The 16,524-nt window shown below is 58.1% G+C and overlaps 1 protein-coding gene across 2 annotated transcripts in view; it reads right to left on the minus strand.

The window, feature by feature from the left end:
• Positions 1–4,816: 4,816 nt before the first annotated feature.
• The window catches only part of PRKCB (protein kinase C beta), a 100,055-nt gene continuing 88,347 nt past the window's right edge, over positions 4,817–16,524 (minus strand). Inside the window, exon 17 of one of the 2 annotated variants that reach the window (XM_036392155.2) lies at positions 4,817–8,904. In XM_036392155.2, coding sequence (XP_036248048.1) covers positions 8,752–8,904 — 153 coding nt within the window. In that variant the 3' untranslated portion in view covers positions 4,817–8,751. Of the gene's footprint in view, positions 8,905–13,431; positions 14,743–16,524 lie in introns of those variants that run through there. The other variant, XM_036392152.2, reaches the window with a different exon arrangement.

The raw sequence follows: 16,524 nt of genomic DNA on the forward strand, positions 1-16,524 counted from the left end.
TCCCCAGGCAGGGCGCGCTGGTTGCTGCCCCGCCGCCTCCCGCCCCAGCTCCCCGCGGGCTCCTGGCTGCGGATCACCCTGCCTCATTCCCTGCTTCCCCACGGGCCCCGTGCCTGCTTCCCAGCTCAGGCTGGAGGCGGTGCAGCTCTGCCCAGGCTCTGGGCACACGGCTCCAGCTCCTGCTTCCATCTGGAGAGGCAGAGCTGGGAGCTGGGAGGGGACCCAGCCCTCTGAGGAGCGTGGGGACACAGGGCCTGGGGTCGGCAGCGCCCACCACCCACCCTGCATCACAGGGGGTCTTTGGGCATCTTTGAGGAGGGGTTGTCGCTTCTCAGTTTTGGGGAGTGGCACTGGCAGAGGCACACGATGGCTCCCAGGTCACCCTGTGGTGTCACAGACTGGACACTGGGATGAGCCCTGGGCATGGCTGCACTGGGACACCGGGCAGAGAATCACAGAACCCAGAGTGGTCTGGGCTGGAAGGAATCCTAAAGCCCATCCAGTGCCACCGCTGCCATGGCAGGGACACCTTCCACTGCCCCAGGCTGCTCCAAGCCCTGTCCAACCTGGCCTGGGGCACTGCCAGGGATCCAGGGGCAGCCACAGCTGCTCTGGGCACCTGTGCCACCCTCACAGGGAAGAACTTCCTCCTGATATCCAACATAAATCTCTCCTCTTTAAATTTACAGCCATTCCCTCTTGTCCTGTCACTACCTGCCTGTGTAAAAAGTTGCTCCTCATGGTTTTCCCAGGCCCCCGGTCCTGAGCAGTCCCGTGGGCACCATGCAGGTGGCTCAGGGCACAGGGAAAGGCCAAGTTTGTGGGACACCTGCCTCTCAGCACCCCTGATGCTGCCAGCCCTGCCCGTCCCGTCAGCAGCGCCTGACGCCAGCGCCCTGCCCGGCCCCCGGCCTGCGCAGAGGCAGCAAAGATATCTCCCACCCACAGCTGAGGGGCTGCAAATTGCGTTGTGAGTGGGGGATTTTGCAGCCTTAATTGTGTTATTTTAACACAGCGTGTGTAGGTGTGAGCAGAGTGCACATGTACCGTTTCCTAGGCTTTGAACAAAGCGAGCTCCAACAGAAGCAAAGTCCATGTCAGATCGTGTTGGCCCCTGTGGGGCTGGAGGTGGGGACACCCCTGCAGCCTCTCCCTGCTCCATGAATGGGGTGTCAGCTCCAGGAGCGAGCTCGGGGCTCTGGCCTCCCCAGGGGTTCACTAAGGTTTGGGACCAATGAGAATTTGGTGACCTTGGAATCCTGCTCTGCAACTCACACTGCAGGGTCACAGCCTGGCACCCTGACCAGGGCAGCCCGAGCTCTCCAGCTCCAGCTCCATCTCCTCTTCCTGTTCCCTGCTCTGTCCATCATCATCCTCCTGCTCCTGGACCCTCCTGCACTGGGCAAAGTAGAAACACATAAAAAACCCAGCCCACGCTGCAAACATTGTACAACTCTTGCAAGAAAAAAGCTGTCCTTGCAGGCAAAAATGTCCTAACCTGGGATCTGTTGGGCTTTGTCCTCCCAAACCCAGCGATGAAAGCTCTGCTGCATTTAAATTGGCAAAGTGACAGGAAGTAAGTAGTCAGAAATAATCCCTAGCTGGATTAGGTTTTTCCTTGAAGGAAGAGAGGCTGAGACAAGGCGAGTTTGGGTCATTAGCGATGCAGGGAGGTGCTGCAGCCCTGCCCAGCCTTCACTGCACTCTCCTGCTCCCGGGGGCTGCCAGGGGATGAGGACTCCAGAGCCTTGGGCACATGTGTTCATCCTTCCCCACTCCTACGAGGGGATTATTTATATCTGCGCCACTTTGGAAGCACTGGCTGCAATCCCCTGGCTCCAGCAGGGCTCCAGTGGTGAGGCTGGGCTGTCCCTGTGTGAGGAGCTGCCGGGGGTGCCAGCGATGCCACTCGTGCCACACCACAGGGCCCGTGGCATGAGCTGGCTGGCTCGGTGCAACTCCCTACCAGCTCTGCTCTCCCTGCTGGATTTCCAACAGCTGAGTAGCAATAAAAATAGCAGGGCAGGAACAGAAATCCATTCTGATTAAGCCTCTTTATTCTGAGAGATGCTGGGGGAGCAGGGGTGGCCGTGTGTGGGCCAGCCCCACGCACCTTCCGGGCCTGGGCGGCCACTCTGGCAGCAGCTGCTGCCTGGATCCGGGTGTTTGCCCACACTTGGGAAGTTCCTCCAGCCTTTTCCCCCTCCATGCTGGCACTGACTCCCTGACAGGAGGGGCAGCCAGGTGGGGCTCAGTCCCTTCTCCCAGGGAACAAGGCACAGGACAAGGGGAAACAGCCGTGATTTGCACCAGAAGGTTTAAATTGGATATTTGGGGAAATTTCTTCACTGAAAGGGTTGCCAAGTGGCAGAGTCCCCGCAGCTGGAGGGGTTTAAAAGCCGTGCAGATGTGGCACAGGGATCATGGGGCAGTGCTGCAGGAGCAGTTGAACACGATGGGCTTGGAGAGCGTTTCCAAGCTGAGTGTGTCCATGATCCTTTTATTCCCTGGGCAGACAGAACAAGCAGAGCAGATGGACAGGGATGGCACAGGACAGCAAGCATTGTGGCAGCGCCCCAGGGCTCCCACAGCTGCCCCATGGCCAGCACGTCCCCATCTTCCCGAAGAGAATCTCTTCCCCAAGGTCAGACAAAGAGCAGCCTGCACGTGGAGCGTGCCTGGGATGGGTGGAGGGATGGACGGGGAACAAAGGCATCTGTGGGCAGTGGTAGCCCAGAGGCAATAAGAGAACAAATAGCAGAAGATTAAACCCATTCTGCAGTCAGGTCCAGCCGGACCACGCTGAGCCACAAGGAAAGGTTCACTGCTGCTCCAGCCTGCCACAATTTAATTGATTTGATTTAAATCCTTTGAAGAAGGAGTGGATAAGGAATAATGAGGCAAACAGGATTGTAATGCAAATGAAAGAGATGAAAGATGGCTTCAGGGAGACGCTCTTGAAGGTCAGCGCCCAGTGCAGAGCTGCTGCTGGTCACTCGGTCCAGCACTAAGGAGGCTGTGTTCCCTGGGTGCTTTGATGGATGGAGGGATGGATCGGGACGCAAGCGCCAGGATGCCCGGCCTTCAATCCCCTCGCTCCGGGCAATGATCCGCGGGGAGGGTTTACCTGGCTGCCAGGGAGCCGCGTTCCTGCTGCCCGTGTCACGCTGGGTGAGCGCACCTCCTAATCGGGCTCCTCCAGATACTCCAATGGAGGCGCTAACTTCAGAATTAATTAACTTCACTATCAAAAGCTGAGTCATTTGTCACAATGGTTTTGTCATTAGCTCCCATAATTAAGGAAAGTGTCACAAAACCAAATGTTTCACTTACACAAGCCAGGAGAGGCAAAGCGCAGGAGCGCTCCAACAGTAGGGCGTCCGGGGAGGGGCTCAGCCAGGCACCCCAAATCCCTGCCCTGGGCACCCCAAACCCCCGTCCTGGGCACCCCCCAAACCCCCGTCCTGGGCACCCCCCAAACCCCTGCCCTGGGCACCCCAAATCCCTACCCTGGGCACCCCAAATCCCTACCCTGGGCACCCCCAAACCCCTGCCCTGGGCACCCCAAATCCCTACCCTGGGCACCCCAAATCCCTACCCTGGGCACCCCCCAAACCCCTGCCCTGGGCACCCCAAATCCCTGCCCTGGGCACCCCCAAACCCCTGCCCTGGGCACCCCCAAACCCCCGCCCTGGGCACCCCCAAACCCCCGCCCTGGGCACCCCAAATCCCTACCCTGGGCACCCCAAACCCCTGTCCTGGGCACCCCCAAACCCCTGTCCTGGGCTGGGGGTGAGGGGAGAGCAGGGGCTGGGGCTCGGGGGCACCCCCAGGGCTGCCCAGCCTGGAGCAGATGCCAGGGGGTGCCCGCAGTGCCAGGGGGTGCCCGCAGTGCCAGGGGGTGCCCGCAGTGCCAGGGCTGGCTGAGCCGGGCATTTTCCCACCCCCAGGCGAACTGGGGTGTCCCTGGTGACCATCAGCCCCACGGGGTGGCAGAGACGAGGAGATTTTGCTGAAAGCTTGGCTAACGTCCCCAAAGACAGGGGGAGGAGCCCCTCCCGACGCACTCACCCGGTTCCACACGGACACAACCAGATTTCCTCGATAGATTCGGGCAGGGACAGGGGGTGCACCGGGCCAGGAGCCCCCCCCAGCCCCCGGAGCCCCTGCGGGTGCCGGGGGATCCCGGAGGGTCCCGACCCCCCTGCCCAGCGCCCACCTCTGCAGCCGCCCGGTGCCCCCAGCCCTGCCCGGTGCCCCCAGCCCTGCCCGGTGCCCCTGCCCAGTGTCCCCAGCCCTGCCCAGTGTCCCAGCCCGGTGCCCCTGCCCAGTGTCCCCAGCCCTGCCCGGTGTCCCAGCCCGGTGCCCCCAGCCCTGCCCGGTGCCCCTGCCCGGTGCCCCCAGCCCTGCCCGGTGCCCCCAGCCCGGTGCCCCCAGCCCTGCCCAGTGTCCCAGCCCGGTGTCCCAGCCCTGCCCGGTGCCCCCAGCCCTGCCCGGCGCCAGGGGCTGCAGCTGCTGCTCTGGGCGCCTCTCCGGCGGCCTCAGTAACTCGTTAAGCAGCAATTAACTGTCAATTAACCCTCTCCCCTCCCCTCCGTGCCCCTTTCAGCGCCGCCTCCTCCCTGGGCGCTGCTCTGGGCCAGCTCCGGCCGCACAGCTGCGCACGGTTTTGACCGAAACCCTGAAACTGCCCGGCATTTCCTGCTGTGCCAGAACTCGGTGCGGCCCCTGCGGGGCACCCCGGCCCCAGGACACCCCCACCCCACAGACTCGTGGGCAAAGGAAGCCAAGGGCAAAGGAAGCCAAGCTCTCAGGGTTTCTTTAAAATTAAATATTTTATTTTTTCATACATGCAGCAAATTGAATCAAGAGTATATGCCCATCTAAAAGGAGGTCTTCATGAGAACCGTTTGACAACACACAGCAGGTAGTCTAGGATGTAGAAAAGTCATCAAATACTTGCAGGTGAAATCAAATTCACAAACACAAACTCATCAACAATAAACATTTTTTCTTTTTTTTTTTTTTTCTTTTTTCTTTTTTTCCCTCCTTGTTTGAATTGCCACTTTGAATGTGATCAGAAATAAAGAGCTCAGGTGACACCCCCATGCATGGAGCCAGAGGCTGTGCTCACACAGCTGCTCCTGCCGCGGGGCAGTGGGAGCAGCTCTGGGCACCCTCCAGGTGCGATCCCAGCCTCTGGCACAGCCTGTCCCGTGTCCTGCGCTCCAACCCCCTCACAGCTCTGGGACTCACAACCTTCGGAGCACAGCACTGCCCTGCTCTCACCTCCCCTCTGCCTGCCTGGGCTGGCCATGCACAAACTCCCATTCATTTATTCATTAAATGGATTCGATCAATCAATAGCTCCTTTGGTGATGCTCTCATGACGAGCAGGGTGCTCAGAGCCCTGGCCAGGGCACACAGGCACAGCAGCAGCAGCTCCCAGCCAGAACCAGTGGAGCTGTACCAGGAACAGGGGCTGGAGCTGCCCCAAGGGCTCAGCACAGCCCAGGAGGAGCTGTCTGATCCACCCTGTCCAGGGGCAACCAGAGAGAGCCTGAGCCCACTTACCTGCAGCACTGGGGTGTAATCCACGTGGGACAAAGGCAGCATGTGCCATCCTGTGCATGTCCTGCCAAGCCAGCCCCTCCTCTGCCCTCCCCCGGGGCTCTGGGTCCCCCTCTGCCACAGGGGCCCCTGCCAGGCCCACTGAATCCAGAGCCCCCTCCCCTGCATCCCCAGCAGCTCCAGGCAGGGATTTCTTGGGCTGTCTCCACACACCTGAGGAGCAGCTGGGGCCTGGGCACCTGGGCTCTCCCGAGGCTCTGAGCATCCTCCCAAAGCTCTGCTTTCCCCATCCAACAGTGAAGATTAAATCATCAAATGACACTAACAGTGACTCAACCCCTGTCACTCTGCCCTTCTTTGGAGGAATCCACACAGATCTGAGTGTCTGTGCAGAGCCAGCACATCCCACTGTAATCCCTCCATAGAAGACACAGGACATCTGGAAGTAAGTCCTGGAATAACTGTGGCAAGCAGCAGAATGGACAGTGGCAGGAATACTCAAGGTTTGAGTCCTGAGAAGGGGACCTGGCACTGGCCAAGCTCGCCCTGGAGCGTGGATCTCAATCCCAAAGTGCCTCCAAAGCTGCCTGGTGCCACATCCCTGGTGCCACATCCCTGGTGCCACATCCCTGGTGCCACATCCCAGCTTCCCTGCAGGGCCCCTCCGAGCCACCCGCTTTGCTCAGCGTCCAGCAGCGCCTGCTCCATGCACCAGGGTCACCCCAGCAAGACACAGCAGCTCCAAACACAAAGCTGTGACTGTCCCACAGCTGCTCCTGCATTGTGCCCCTCAGCCCTGAGGCCTTCCAGCACATCCTGGACAGACCCAGGAGCACCCTCAGAGCCAAAGGTACAGAAATGAAAAACATTCACCACTGAAGTGATACAGAGTCTGCAGCAGCAGCAGCAGCAGGTTTGAAGTCACAGGAACACACATGCTCTGATGCAGCTGTGGTCTGCAGAGGATGGCCCACGTCCTCAGGGTGTGCCAGGCTCAGGGAGCCCCCACCAGCCCCTGACCCCTGAGCCTCGCCTGCTGCAGAGCCCCTCGTGAGCCCCCTCCTCGATCTGGCACAATTTGCAGTTTTTCTGGGTTTGGTTTGGGTTCCTCCAGCCCAGGGCAGGAGCCGAGGCCACAGGCTCAGCCCTCACCCCCAGCAGGCACAGGACAGTGCCCGTGGCTGGGTGACAGGGAGGGGACACTCATCCCCTGACAGCGCCTCAGCTGCTGGCAGCCTCTAGTTCTCAAGGAATCATTAAAAGAAAAAAATAATTTCCAAAGCTCGAGTTTCATGTTTATAAAAGATCTACAAACTAGAATTTCCTCTATAGAATTCCTCATGATTGATAAAATCCCCCCCATTTCCCTGGGGCCTGGAGGAATGGCTGCATCCAGCAGAACCAGGGCTGGCTCAGAAAACACACCTGGGGTTCTGCAAAGCACTGTGGGAGCGGGGTGACAGGGCCTGGGGGATGCTCACCTGGGGCTCAGCCTCTGCCAACCCAACAGTCAGCCAGGGTCACCCACTGGCTGGCCACTGATGGGCAGTGCCTGTCTGCTCCTGCCCTCCTCTGCCTGCTCCTGCCCTCTTCTCCCTGCTCCTGCCCTCCTCTCCCTGCTCCTGCCCTCCTCTGCCTGCTCCTGCCCTCCTCTGCCTGTTCCTGCCCTCCTCTGCCTGTTCCTGCCCTCCTCTCCCTGCTCCTGCCTGCTCCTCCCTGCTCCTGCCTGCTCCTCCCTGCTCCTGCCCTCCTCTGCCTGTTCCTGTCTCCTCCTGCCCTCCTCTGCCTGTTCCTGCCCTCTTCTCCCTGTTCCTCCCTGCTACTGCCCTCCTCTCCCTGCTCCTGCCTGTTCCTGCCCTCCTCTTCTTTCTCCTGCCCTCCTCTCCCTGTTCCTGCCCGTTCCTGCCCTCTTCTGCCTGCTCCTGCCTGTTCCTTTCTGCTTCTGCCCTTCTCTGCCTGTTCCTGCTTGCTCCTGCCCTTATCTCCCTGCTCCTGCCCTTATCTCCCCGCCCCTGCCTGTTCCTGCCTGTTCCTGCCCTCCTCTGCCTGCTCCTGCCCCATCTCTCCTGCCCCTCCTCCCTGCTGTCCTCTCCTGCCCTCACCTGCCCACCCCTGCCTTCTCCCTCCTGTGCTTGCTCCCTCCTTCCTGCTCCTGCCTGCCCCTGCCCTCCCACAGGCCATGGCTCTGCCTCACAAGCAGCTGCTGGAATTGTCTCTTCTCACTCAGAATTTTTAAAAAATTATTACTGACTAAAACCCCCAGGAATTTGGTGGGAATCAGGGGAATCAAGATGTCTGTGGAATCCATGGGTTTGGAGCCTGGAAGAGAATAGCAGAGGGTGGAAAGTAGAAAAGTTTCCGTTATAAATAGCCCTCAGTGCAGCCCTTTGGTCCTGGGCGTGTTTTCAGTTGGTAAATTGTAAACCAAGAATATAAATGTGTTTTGTTTTGGCAGAATATTAATATCCTTTACAGAGCTGTTACATCTCAACAGCGTCTCTGAAAGATTTATGCGAGTGCTGACAGAGCGTATCAAAACTGCAAACTGTTCCAGATGTTACAAAAACCCCCCACCTTTCACTTAGAAAAAGGTTTGCTCTGATTTACAAGAACTGGCATGGGAGCGGTTGGGAGTTGCGATGCCCGAGGCAGGGAAGGCAGATGGTGGGAGCTGGGCTGACCCTATGGACAATGCATTGGGAAATAGAGGTCTAGAAGCAGATTTTTCCACACTGATCAAATATATCCATGTCTTGAACAAAAGGCTCCTCTAAGACAAGCTCACACTCATCGCAAGCTTCAGCACAACGCTTTAAGCGATCAACCATGCTTAGCATTCCACAGCAACGCTTTGGGACTAGCTGGGCCGCCGGGATCTCAGCGTCCCGCTGCGAAAATTACAGAGACCGTAGCGGTTTGGAATATTTCTGTTTAAAAACTCTATTAGTCACCACCAACTATAGTTCCTAGAAGTATCACTGACCGGTAACTGGCACCCCGGACACCTCCGGCTAGGGAAGCCAAGCTAGCGAGTGGCACGGACACGGAGAGGCTCCGGGGAGAAGCGGCCGGCGAGTTTGGCGGGAGGGGACGTGTGTCTGCACTGCTAATCCCGGAAGACTAGTGTCCTATGTACAGGGCCACCTGGCGTGGGACAGCGAGGACAGGGCTGCGCCGCGACTACACGTTAATGACAAACTCGGGGTTGGTGTAGGAGAAGCCAGCAAACTCGTTCTGGTCCAAGTTCATGATGAAGAGTTTGTCCGTGGGCGTCAGCTCCACCGGCTGCCGGGTGAACTCTTTGTCGAAGTTGGAAGTGTCGCGTTTGTCCTTCTGTTAAACGGAAAGCACAGAGTTAATCTGGGGAAGGAGCCAGGCACCAGAGGCGACAGCACCACCAGAGGCGACAGCACCACCAGAGGCGACAGCACCACCAGAGGTGACAGCGCCACCAGAGGTGACAGCACCACCAGAGGCGACAGCACCCAAGGGTGCAGCTGGGGGGAGCCGCGCTGTCCTTGGGGAGCTGTCCCCAGGGAGTTACACTGTCCCCAGGGAGCCGTGCTGTCCCCAAGGGAGCTGCGCTGTCCCAGCACTCCACGCCACTTTCTCAAGCTGCCCCCGAGCAGGAACTCACAGCCCTGTAGAACAGAAGCAGCCCCACAGCACCAGCAGGAAGAGGAGAACACCAGTTTAACATGCCTGAAACACACGAGCAGGACACAGAGGGAGAGGTGAGAGCTGTGTTGGGAAGGGAGCATCCCTCCTGTCCTGTTTGCTGCGGGAGAGAGAGAGCACAGAGCAGTTCTCAGCATGCAGAATCCCCACTGCAACCAGAGCTCGGCACTGCACAGGAGGAAGGAGCCTGGAGGAAGTAACATGCCTCGAAATGGCAGCAACAGTCACTACCATGTCAAAATTTGCACAAAATAATCAGCTGTAAGAGCTCTTTCTGCTTTAAGCTTGATTTTTGAATGATGCCGTGATATGGTGTTAAGCAACACTGGTTCATTGATGGAGGATGTGATTTGCTCCAGGGCTGTACAGAGAGAAAACACACAGCACTTCAAAACCTCCGAGAAGGAAAATTCCACATATGCAACATTTTCTCCTTGCAATTTCTTAAGGAGAACAACTTTGCAGCTACACCCAAGCCAAAAAAGGGAAAAAAAGGACGTTAGTGTCAGGATTAGCACTGGGAACCTGCTATCAGCACTGCGGAGCCAGCGCCGGGAGCGCGTGGGCTGCTCCTCTAAACCCTGCAGATCACAGAGCGCCTGCCTCGGGGCTGTCCTGCTGTGGGAGGTGACACAGCCGTGGCTGGAGGGTGACTGAGCACTGAAGGTACAGCACAAGCACCCCAGGTCCTTCACCCACAGTGACCAGTGGTGGAGGGACCCTGCAGCCAGGAACTGGCTCTGCTCTGCCTCGTTACTGAAGCCACCGGGGACAAAAGGCTTCTCCAGCCCTTCTTCCATGTCCCCATACAGGAGAGACCCCAACTCCCTGCTGGAGGTGGCCTTCCCCTGCTGTAACACAGGTAGGACCCTGTCAGCCTTGCAGAAACTGTATTTGTTTTCTGTTTTTCCCAGACTTTGCCTTTGAAGTGTGGCCCCACCATGCCAGGCCCTTGCTGAGCTCTGCTGCACCAGGATTTCCAACCCTGGATTAATCTGCCAGCTTGAATTGAGGAAAGTAACTGTGGGGGGCCTGCAGGTCCTGCACCCCATCCCACCCCCATGGCTGAGCTCCCGCTGCTGTTCTGGGGAAGGACCTGCAGGAGAGATGCTGTGTCCTCCCTGCAGCCCCCCCGGCCCACTGGGACATTGGGGCACCTTCATGCCTCGAGCAGGAGCACAGCAAGGACACAGAGCCAGGTTTTCCTGCCAGCCTGGACAGGCCAGGGGCACCACACTGCAGCTGGATTGAGCCCTGGGAGATGAGCCAGCAGCGCATCAGGACCTCTGGGGACACTTGCAGATTCCACTTGCCCCAGCAGACATCCCATCAGGACAGCTTCAGCCTTGGGGAGGAAGATCAGGAAAAGCCAAGGACGATGGAGCAGAGACGAGGTGGGAAGAAAACAGGTCTGGATGGAGCTCAAGGAGCCGAGAGAGGAGAAGCAGAAGAGGCAGGAGGAGAGGCAGGCTGTGGCTGTGCTGTCAGGCTGTGAGCACAGGGAGATGTTCCCCAGGGCACCGGTGTCTGCAGCTCCCAGCTGGGCCCTGGGCACCAGCGTCCCTCCAGGGCTCCTCTTTCCACCACAGAGAAGGAAGGAGATGTGGATTTGGGGGCACAGAGCAGGAGCAGGGAGCAGACAGGGTGACAGGGTCAACTTCAGGTGCAGAGTTCTGCAGGCAAAGGGTGAAGCAGTGGGAATGTGAGGACAAGCCCACCTCGATGGCAGCAGGGTGCCCCAGGGTGCTCCCCGGCCATGGCTGTGGCTGCGCTCGGGGTCTCTCTGTGGAAAGCTGCCCAAGGCTCCTGGAGAGTTCTGAGATGACCACGTGGTTCCTGAAGGCCACATCCATCCAAAGCAACGTGGGCCAGGGCAGCACTGTCCTACCAAGCCAGGAGCTTCTCCTGAGCAGGAAAGCTTTGGGATGCTGCAAAGGGAATGACACATCCACATGTGACTGGTGCAGGTTGCCACCGTGGTCCCCAGCCCTCGGGAGTGCTCAGCCTGGGAGCCCTGGAGTGGGAAAAACCTCCTGCTGCTGCTTTGGGCAGCAGAAAGCTCTGGGAGAGGCTGCAATGTGCCCGGGAGGGGGCTCAGGGCAGCCCCCTCCCCTGAACTGCCCTCTCCAGCTGCCCCCACTCCTTGGGGCCTTGGCTGGAGGCTGAGCACAGCAAGGTGTGGGTTGTTGGAGCCTTACCTTGAATTCTGCCTGAACTGGTGGCAATTTGGCCTCTGTCAAGATGATGAACAATCTCCTGGGAGCAGGCAGGGAACGGCTGTGTGGGTCTCATGGAGACAGGGGAGCCGGGGGACAATCAGGGCTGACAGTGCCTCCAGCGATGGGCGAAATGGCTCTGGGAGGTGGCGAGGAGCACAGCAGGAGCACAGGGAGGGGCACGCTGTGCTGTGGCGGTGGCACGGTGTGGCAGTGCCCAGGCACGGCTGGCCTGGAGCAGCATTTCTGCCTGGCCCAGGGCTGGGGATCCTCCCACAGAGCCCCCTCGCCGCGGCAGAGCTCCAGCTCCTCTCGGAACAACCTCGCAGCAGCCGAACTTGGCAGCGGCCGATTCCCAGAGCAGCAGGGATGTTAACAGCAGCCTGTAGTCCCTCTTGAGCTGCAAGTGCCAATGGCTTCCACCAAGTGCTCCTGGGAGAGCGGGGATGGAGGGATGGATGGATGGATGGATGGATGGATGGATGGATGGATGGATGGATGGATGGATGGATGGATGATGGAGGGATGGATGGATGGATGGATGGATGGATGGATGGATGGATGGATGGATGGATGATGGATGCATGGATGATGGATGGATGGATGGAGGGATGGATGATGGATGGATGGATGGATGGATGGATGGATGGATGGATGATGGATGGATGGAGGGATGGATGGATGGATGATGGATGGATGGATGGATGGATGGATGATGGATGGATGGAGGGATGGATGGATGATGGATGGATGGATGGATGGATGGATGGATGGATGGATGGATGGATGGATGATGGATGGATGGAGGGATGGATGGATGGATGGATGGATGATGGATGGATGGAGGGATGGATGGATGATGGATGGATGGATGGATGGATGGATGGATGGATGGATGGATGATGGATGGATGGAGGGATGGATGGATGATGGATGGATGGATGGATGGATGGATGGATGGATGGATGGATGATGGATGGATGGAGGGATGGATGGATGATGGATGGATGGATGGATGGATGGATGGATGGATGATGGATGGATGGAGGGATGGATGGATGATGGATGGATGGATGGATGATGGATGGATGGATGATGGATGGATGGATGGATGGATGGATGATGGATGGATGGATGGATGGATGGATGGATGGATGGATGGATGGATGATGGATGGATGGATGGATGGATGGATGATGGAGGGATGGATGGATGGATGGATGGATGGATGGATGGATGCAGGATGGATGGATGGATGGATGCAGGATGGATGCAGGATGGATGGATGGATGGGTCACGCCAGGCTCTGCAGCTCGGGGAGTGCGAGGCGATGCCGCAGCTCAGGGCGCTGCCAGGGATGCGCTGTGCTGGCCCTGGACTGTCCTTAGTGCCGTGTCCCCAGCCTGGACTGTCCTTCCTGCCGTGTCCTCAGCCCAGACTGTCCTTCCTGCCGTGTCCTCATCCTGGACCATCCTCAGTGCTGTGTCCTCACCTCTGACCGTCCTTCCTGCCATGTCCTCATCCCGGACTGTCCTTCCTGCTGTGTCCTCATCCTGGACCGTCCTTCCTGCCGTGTCCTCACCTCTGACCATCCTTCCTGCCGTGTCCTCATCCTGGACCATCCTTCCTGCTGTGTCCTCATCCTGGACCATCCTTCCTGCCGTGTCCTTATCCTGGTCTGTCCTTCCTGGCCTCACCCACTCACACCAGCTCCTTCCCCGGCCGTGTGGAGCCCGGAGCAGTGGGCGCTGCTGCAGGAGGCTGCGGGCAGTTGCTCCTTCCTGGATGATGCTTCCAGTACATCCCAGCTCGGATTTTTGGGACAAACCGAGGGAGAACGAGGGGCGGCTCCACCGCTGCCACTGAGCCAGCATCCCCCAGCAGCCAGGGCAGCTTCCAGCCCCGGCTGTCGGCAGGAATCAGCTCCCTGAACTGCAGAAACTCATTATTGCCAAACACAGGCAGGTTTCTGGGGGGGGTTTCTTACTTTTTATTTTATCATCGGTATCAGAAAAAAATAAATTTGGCACATTACAAATCAAGCAGATTGATACAGTGACAGCCCACGAACATCTGCAAGGGTATAAAAGGAAGCAGCGTGATTGTTGTCCTTTCAAGAGAAACTTACCCTTCCTGAAATGTTTCCTTTGATGCCAGAAACAAAACTCGAGCCATTTTTAAGGATAGAAGTACCCGTTGAAACAAGCTTTTTTACACCCTTCATAGTTTTTTTTACACCCTTCATCAGAAGGTTTTTTTTACACCCTTCATATCAGAATTCACAATACTGGTCAGAGTTAAGTACCTCCCCTTTGGGTCAATACCATTTTTGACACATTTAAAGCACAGGTAACAAACTCCATCAATGGCTTTGGCATTTGAGAAGAAGAAAAAGCTTTGCTATGGAATGGATGTTGGTGGTGTTTACTAGGGTGACCAAGGATTCAAAGGCAGCTCTTCCAAATTTCCCATTTACCATGGGATGTTTGCTTTGATTTTAAAAAATGCTACTTAGAAACTGCACAATCAGGAGAAATCTTTGCCAATGGCAGCTCTGCCTTCCCCAATAACTTATCCCACTGCTGGGGACCCAGCCAGCCCAAAGCATCTGTGCAGGGAAGGGGAGCTGTGGTGGGGCTGGACACACAGCAGGACATGGCCACAATAGAGCCAGAACCAGCACCTTGGCTCTCCTGAGCTTTTGGGAGGAGAGACACTCTGGGGAACGGTTTCATTAAAAACACTTACTTGCCACTAAGGCTAAGAAGGCTAAATATTAAATTTTCATGGTTATTTCAAACACTAGAAAAAGGAAAGAGCAGGAATTAAAGCACATGATGAAGGGATTTTTCCCAGTTGTCACCGTGTCTCCGTTTTCTGTCACCCACTGAGCCGTTCCCATTTTTCCAAACAAAATGTTGCAAAAGCCCATTTGCAGCATTTCTTGCACATCGCTCCCCTCCAGCGACACCCCAAGTAACAGGAAGACACTTGAGATATGGTCACTCTAGTAAGGAACTAAAGCAAGCCCATGGATGCGAGTTCTGCAATGGAATGTGTCACCACAACAGCAGCTGGGACCCGATGACAGGCGCAGGGATGAGATCTGCACAGCAGCTTAGCTCTTGGCTTGAGGCTTAAAAAACTCTGAGTTAACAAAGGAAAATCCTTCGAATTCTGACTGGTCAATGTTCCCGACGACTTCCTGGTCGGGAGGAGTTAGCACGGGCGGGTGCCGGGTGAAAAACCGGTCGAAGTTTTCAGCATTGCGTCCGCACTATGGGAGGAGAAAAGAACGGAGGTGGGTGGGGCGGGAAGGTGGCACGGGCTGCACCGCGGGAAAAGGGGCAGAGCACACCTGGTTAGTCACGGGGCATGGCATGGTATGGCATGGCATGGCATGGCACAGCACGGCATGGCACGACATGGCACAGCATGGCATGGCACAGCATGGCATGGCACGGCATGGCACAGCATGGCATGGCACACCATGGCATGGCACGGCATGGCATGGCACGGCATGGCACAGCATGGCATGGCACGGCATGGCACAGCACGGCATGGCACGGCACGGCATGGCACAGCATGGCACAGCATGGCATGGCACGGCATGGCATGGCATGGCACAGCATGGCACAGCATGGCATGGCACAGCATGGCACGGCATGGCATGGCACAGCACGGCATGGCACAGCATGGCATGGCACAGCATGGCATGGCACACCATGGCATGGCACGGCATGGCATGGCATGGCATGGCACAGCATGGCATGGCATGGCACGGCATGGCACAGCATGGCATGGCACAGCACGGCACGGCACGGCCAGGGCCGGCAAACCCGGCTGTGCCACGGAACGCCGCAGGAATGAGAGGGGCTGTGATGGCTCACAGGGGTGCTCCTGCCCACACACGCCTGGCACCTGCCCAGGGGCATCTCCCCTTCCCAGGGGGTTTCCAGGAGCAGGAGGCTCCCATCGTGGCTGCACTGCTCAGAGGTTTCCTCCTGCTCGAGGAGAGGACAAGACCCATCCCAGGCCAGGCTGGACAGGGCTTGGAGCAGCCTGGGGCAGGGGAAGGTGTCCCTGCCATGGCAGGGTGGCACTGGAGGGGATTTAAGGTCCCTTCCAACCCAAAGCAGTCTGGGATTCCATGGTTCTGACTCCAGAGCTGTCCCTTCCCTACAGCCCAGTCAGACCACAATGGGCCACAGCCTCATGGTCCCCAGTGCTGCCAAACCTGATTTAATTACCTTAGCAATCAAAACAAGGGTGCTGTAGTTTCCCAGGCGGCAAACCCTGGTTTAAAGGGATAACAACAGCAGCAGCAGCTGGGATCAGGTGGAGGCCAGGTCACTGCACAGCCACAGAGCAGGCTCCATCCCCGCCTGTCACCCCCGTGTCACATCCCCACAGCTGGCATGGGGCACTCTGCTCCAAGGGCTGGCCACTGTCCCTCCTTCACACACACAGCCAGTGCTCTGCAGGCTCTGGTTCCTCAGGAGCTGCTCAGGCAGCACCTCCCAATCCCTTGGGCAGCACCTCCCAGTGCCCTGGGCAGCAGCTCCCAGTCCCTTGGGCAGCAGCTCCCAATCCCCTTGGGCAGCAGCTCCCAATCCCCTTGGGCAGCAGCTCCCAATCCCCTTGGGCAGCAGCTCCCAATGCCCTTGGGCAGCAGCTCCCAATCCCTTGGGCAGCAGCTCCCAATCCCTTGGGCAGCAGCTCCCAATGCCCTGGGCAGCAGCTCCCAGTCCCTTGGGCAGCAGCTCCCAATGCCCTGGGCAGCAGCTCCCAATGCCCTTGGGCAGCAGCTCCCAATCCCCTTGGGCAGCAGCTCCCAATCCCCTTGGGCAGCAGCTCCCAATCCCTTGGGCAGCAGCTCCCAATCCCCTTGGGCAGCAGCTCCCAATCCCCTTGGGCAGCAGCTCCCAATCCCCTTGGGCAGCAGCTCCCAATCCCTTGGGCAGCAGCTCCCAATGCCCTTGGGCAGCAGCTCCCAATCCCTTGGGCAGCAGCTCCCAATCCCTTGGGCAGCAGCTCCCAATGCCCTTGGGCAGCACCT

Source organism: Molothrus ater, chromosome 16 (genome assembly GCF_012460135.2).
Source record: "Molothrus ater isolate BHLD 08-10-18 breed brown headed cowbird chromosome 16, BPBGC_Mater_1.1, whole genome shotgun sequence".
Taxonomy (NCBI): domain Eukaryota; kingdom Metazoa; phylum Chordata; class Aves; order Passeriformes; family Icteridae; genus Molothrus; species Molothrus ater.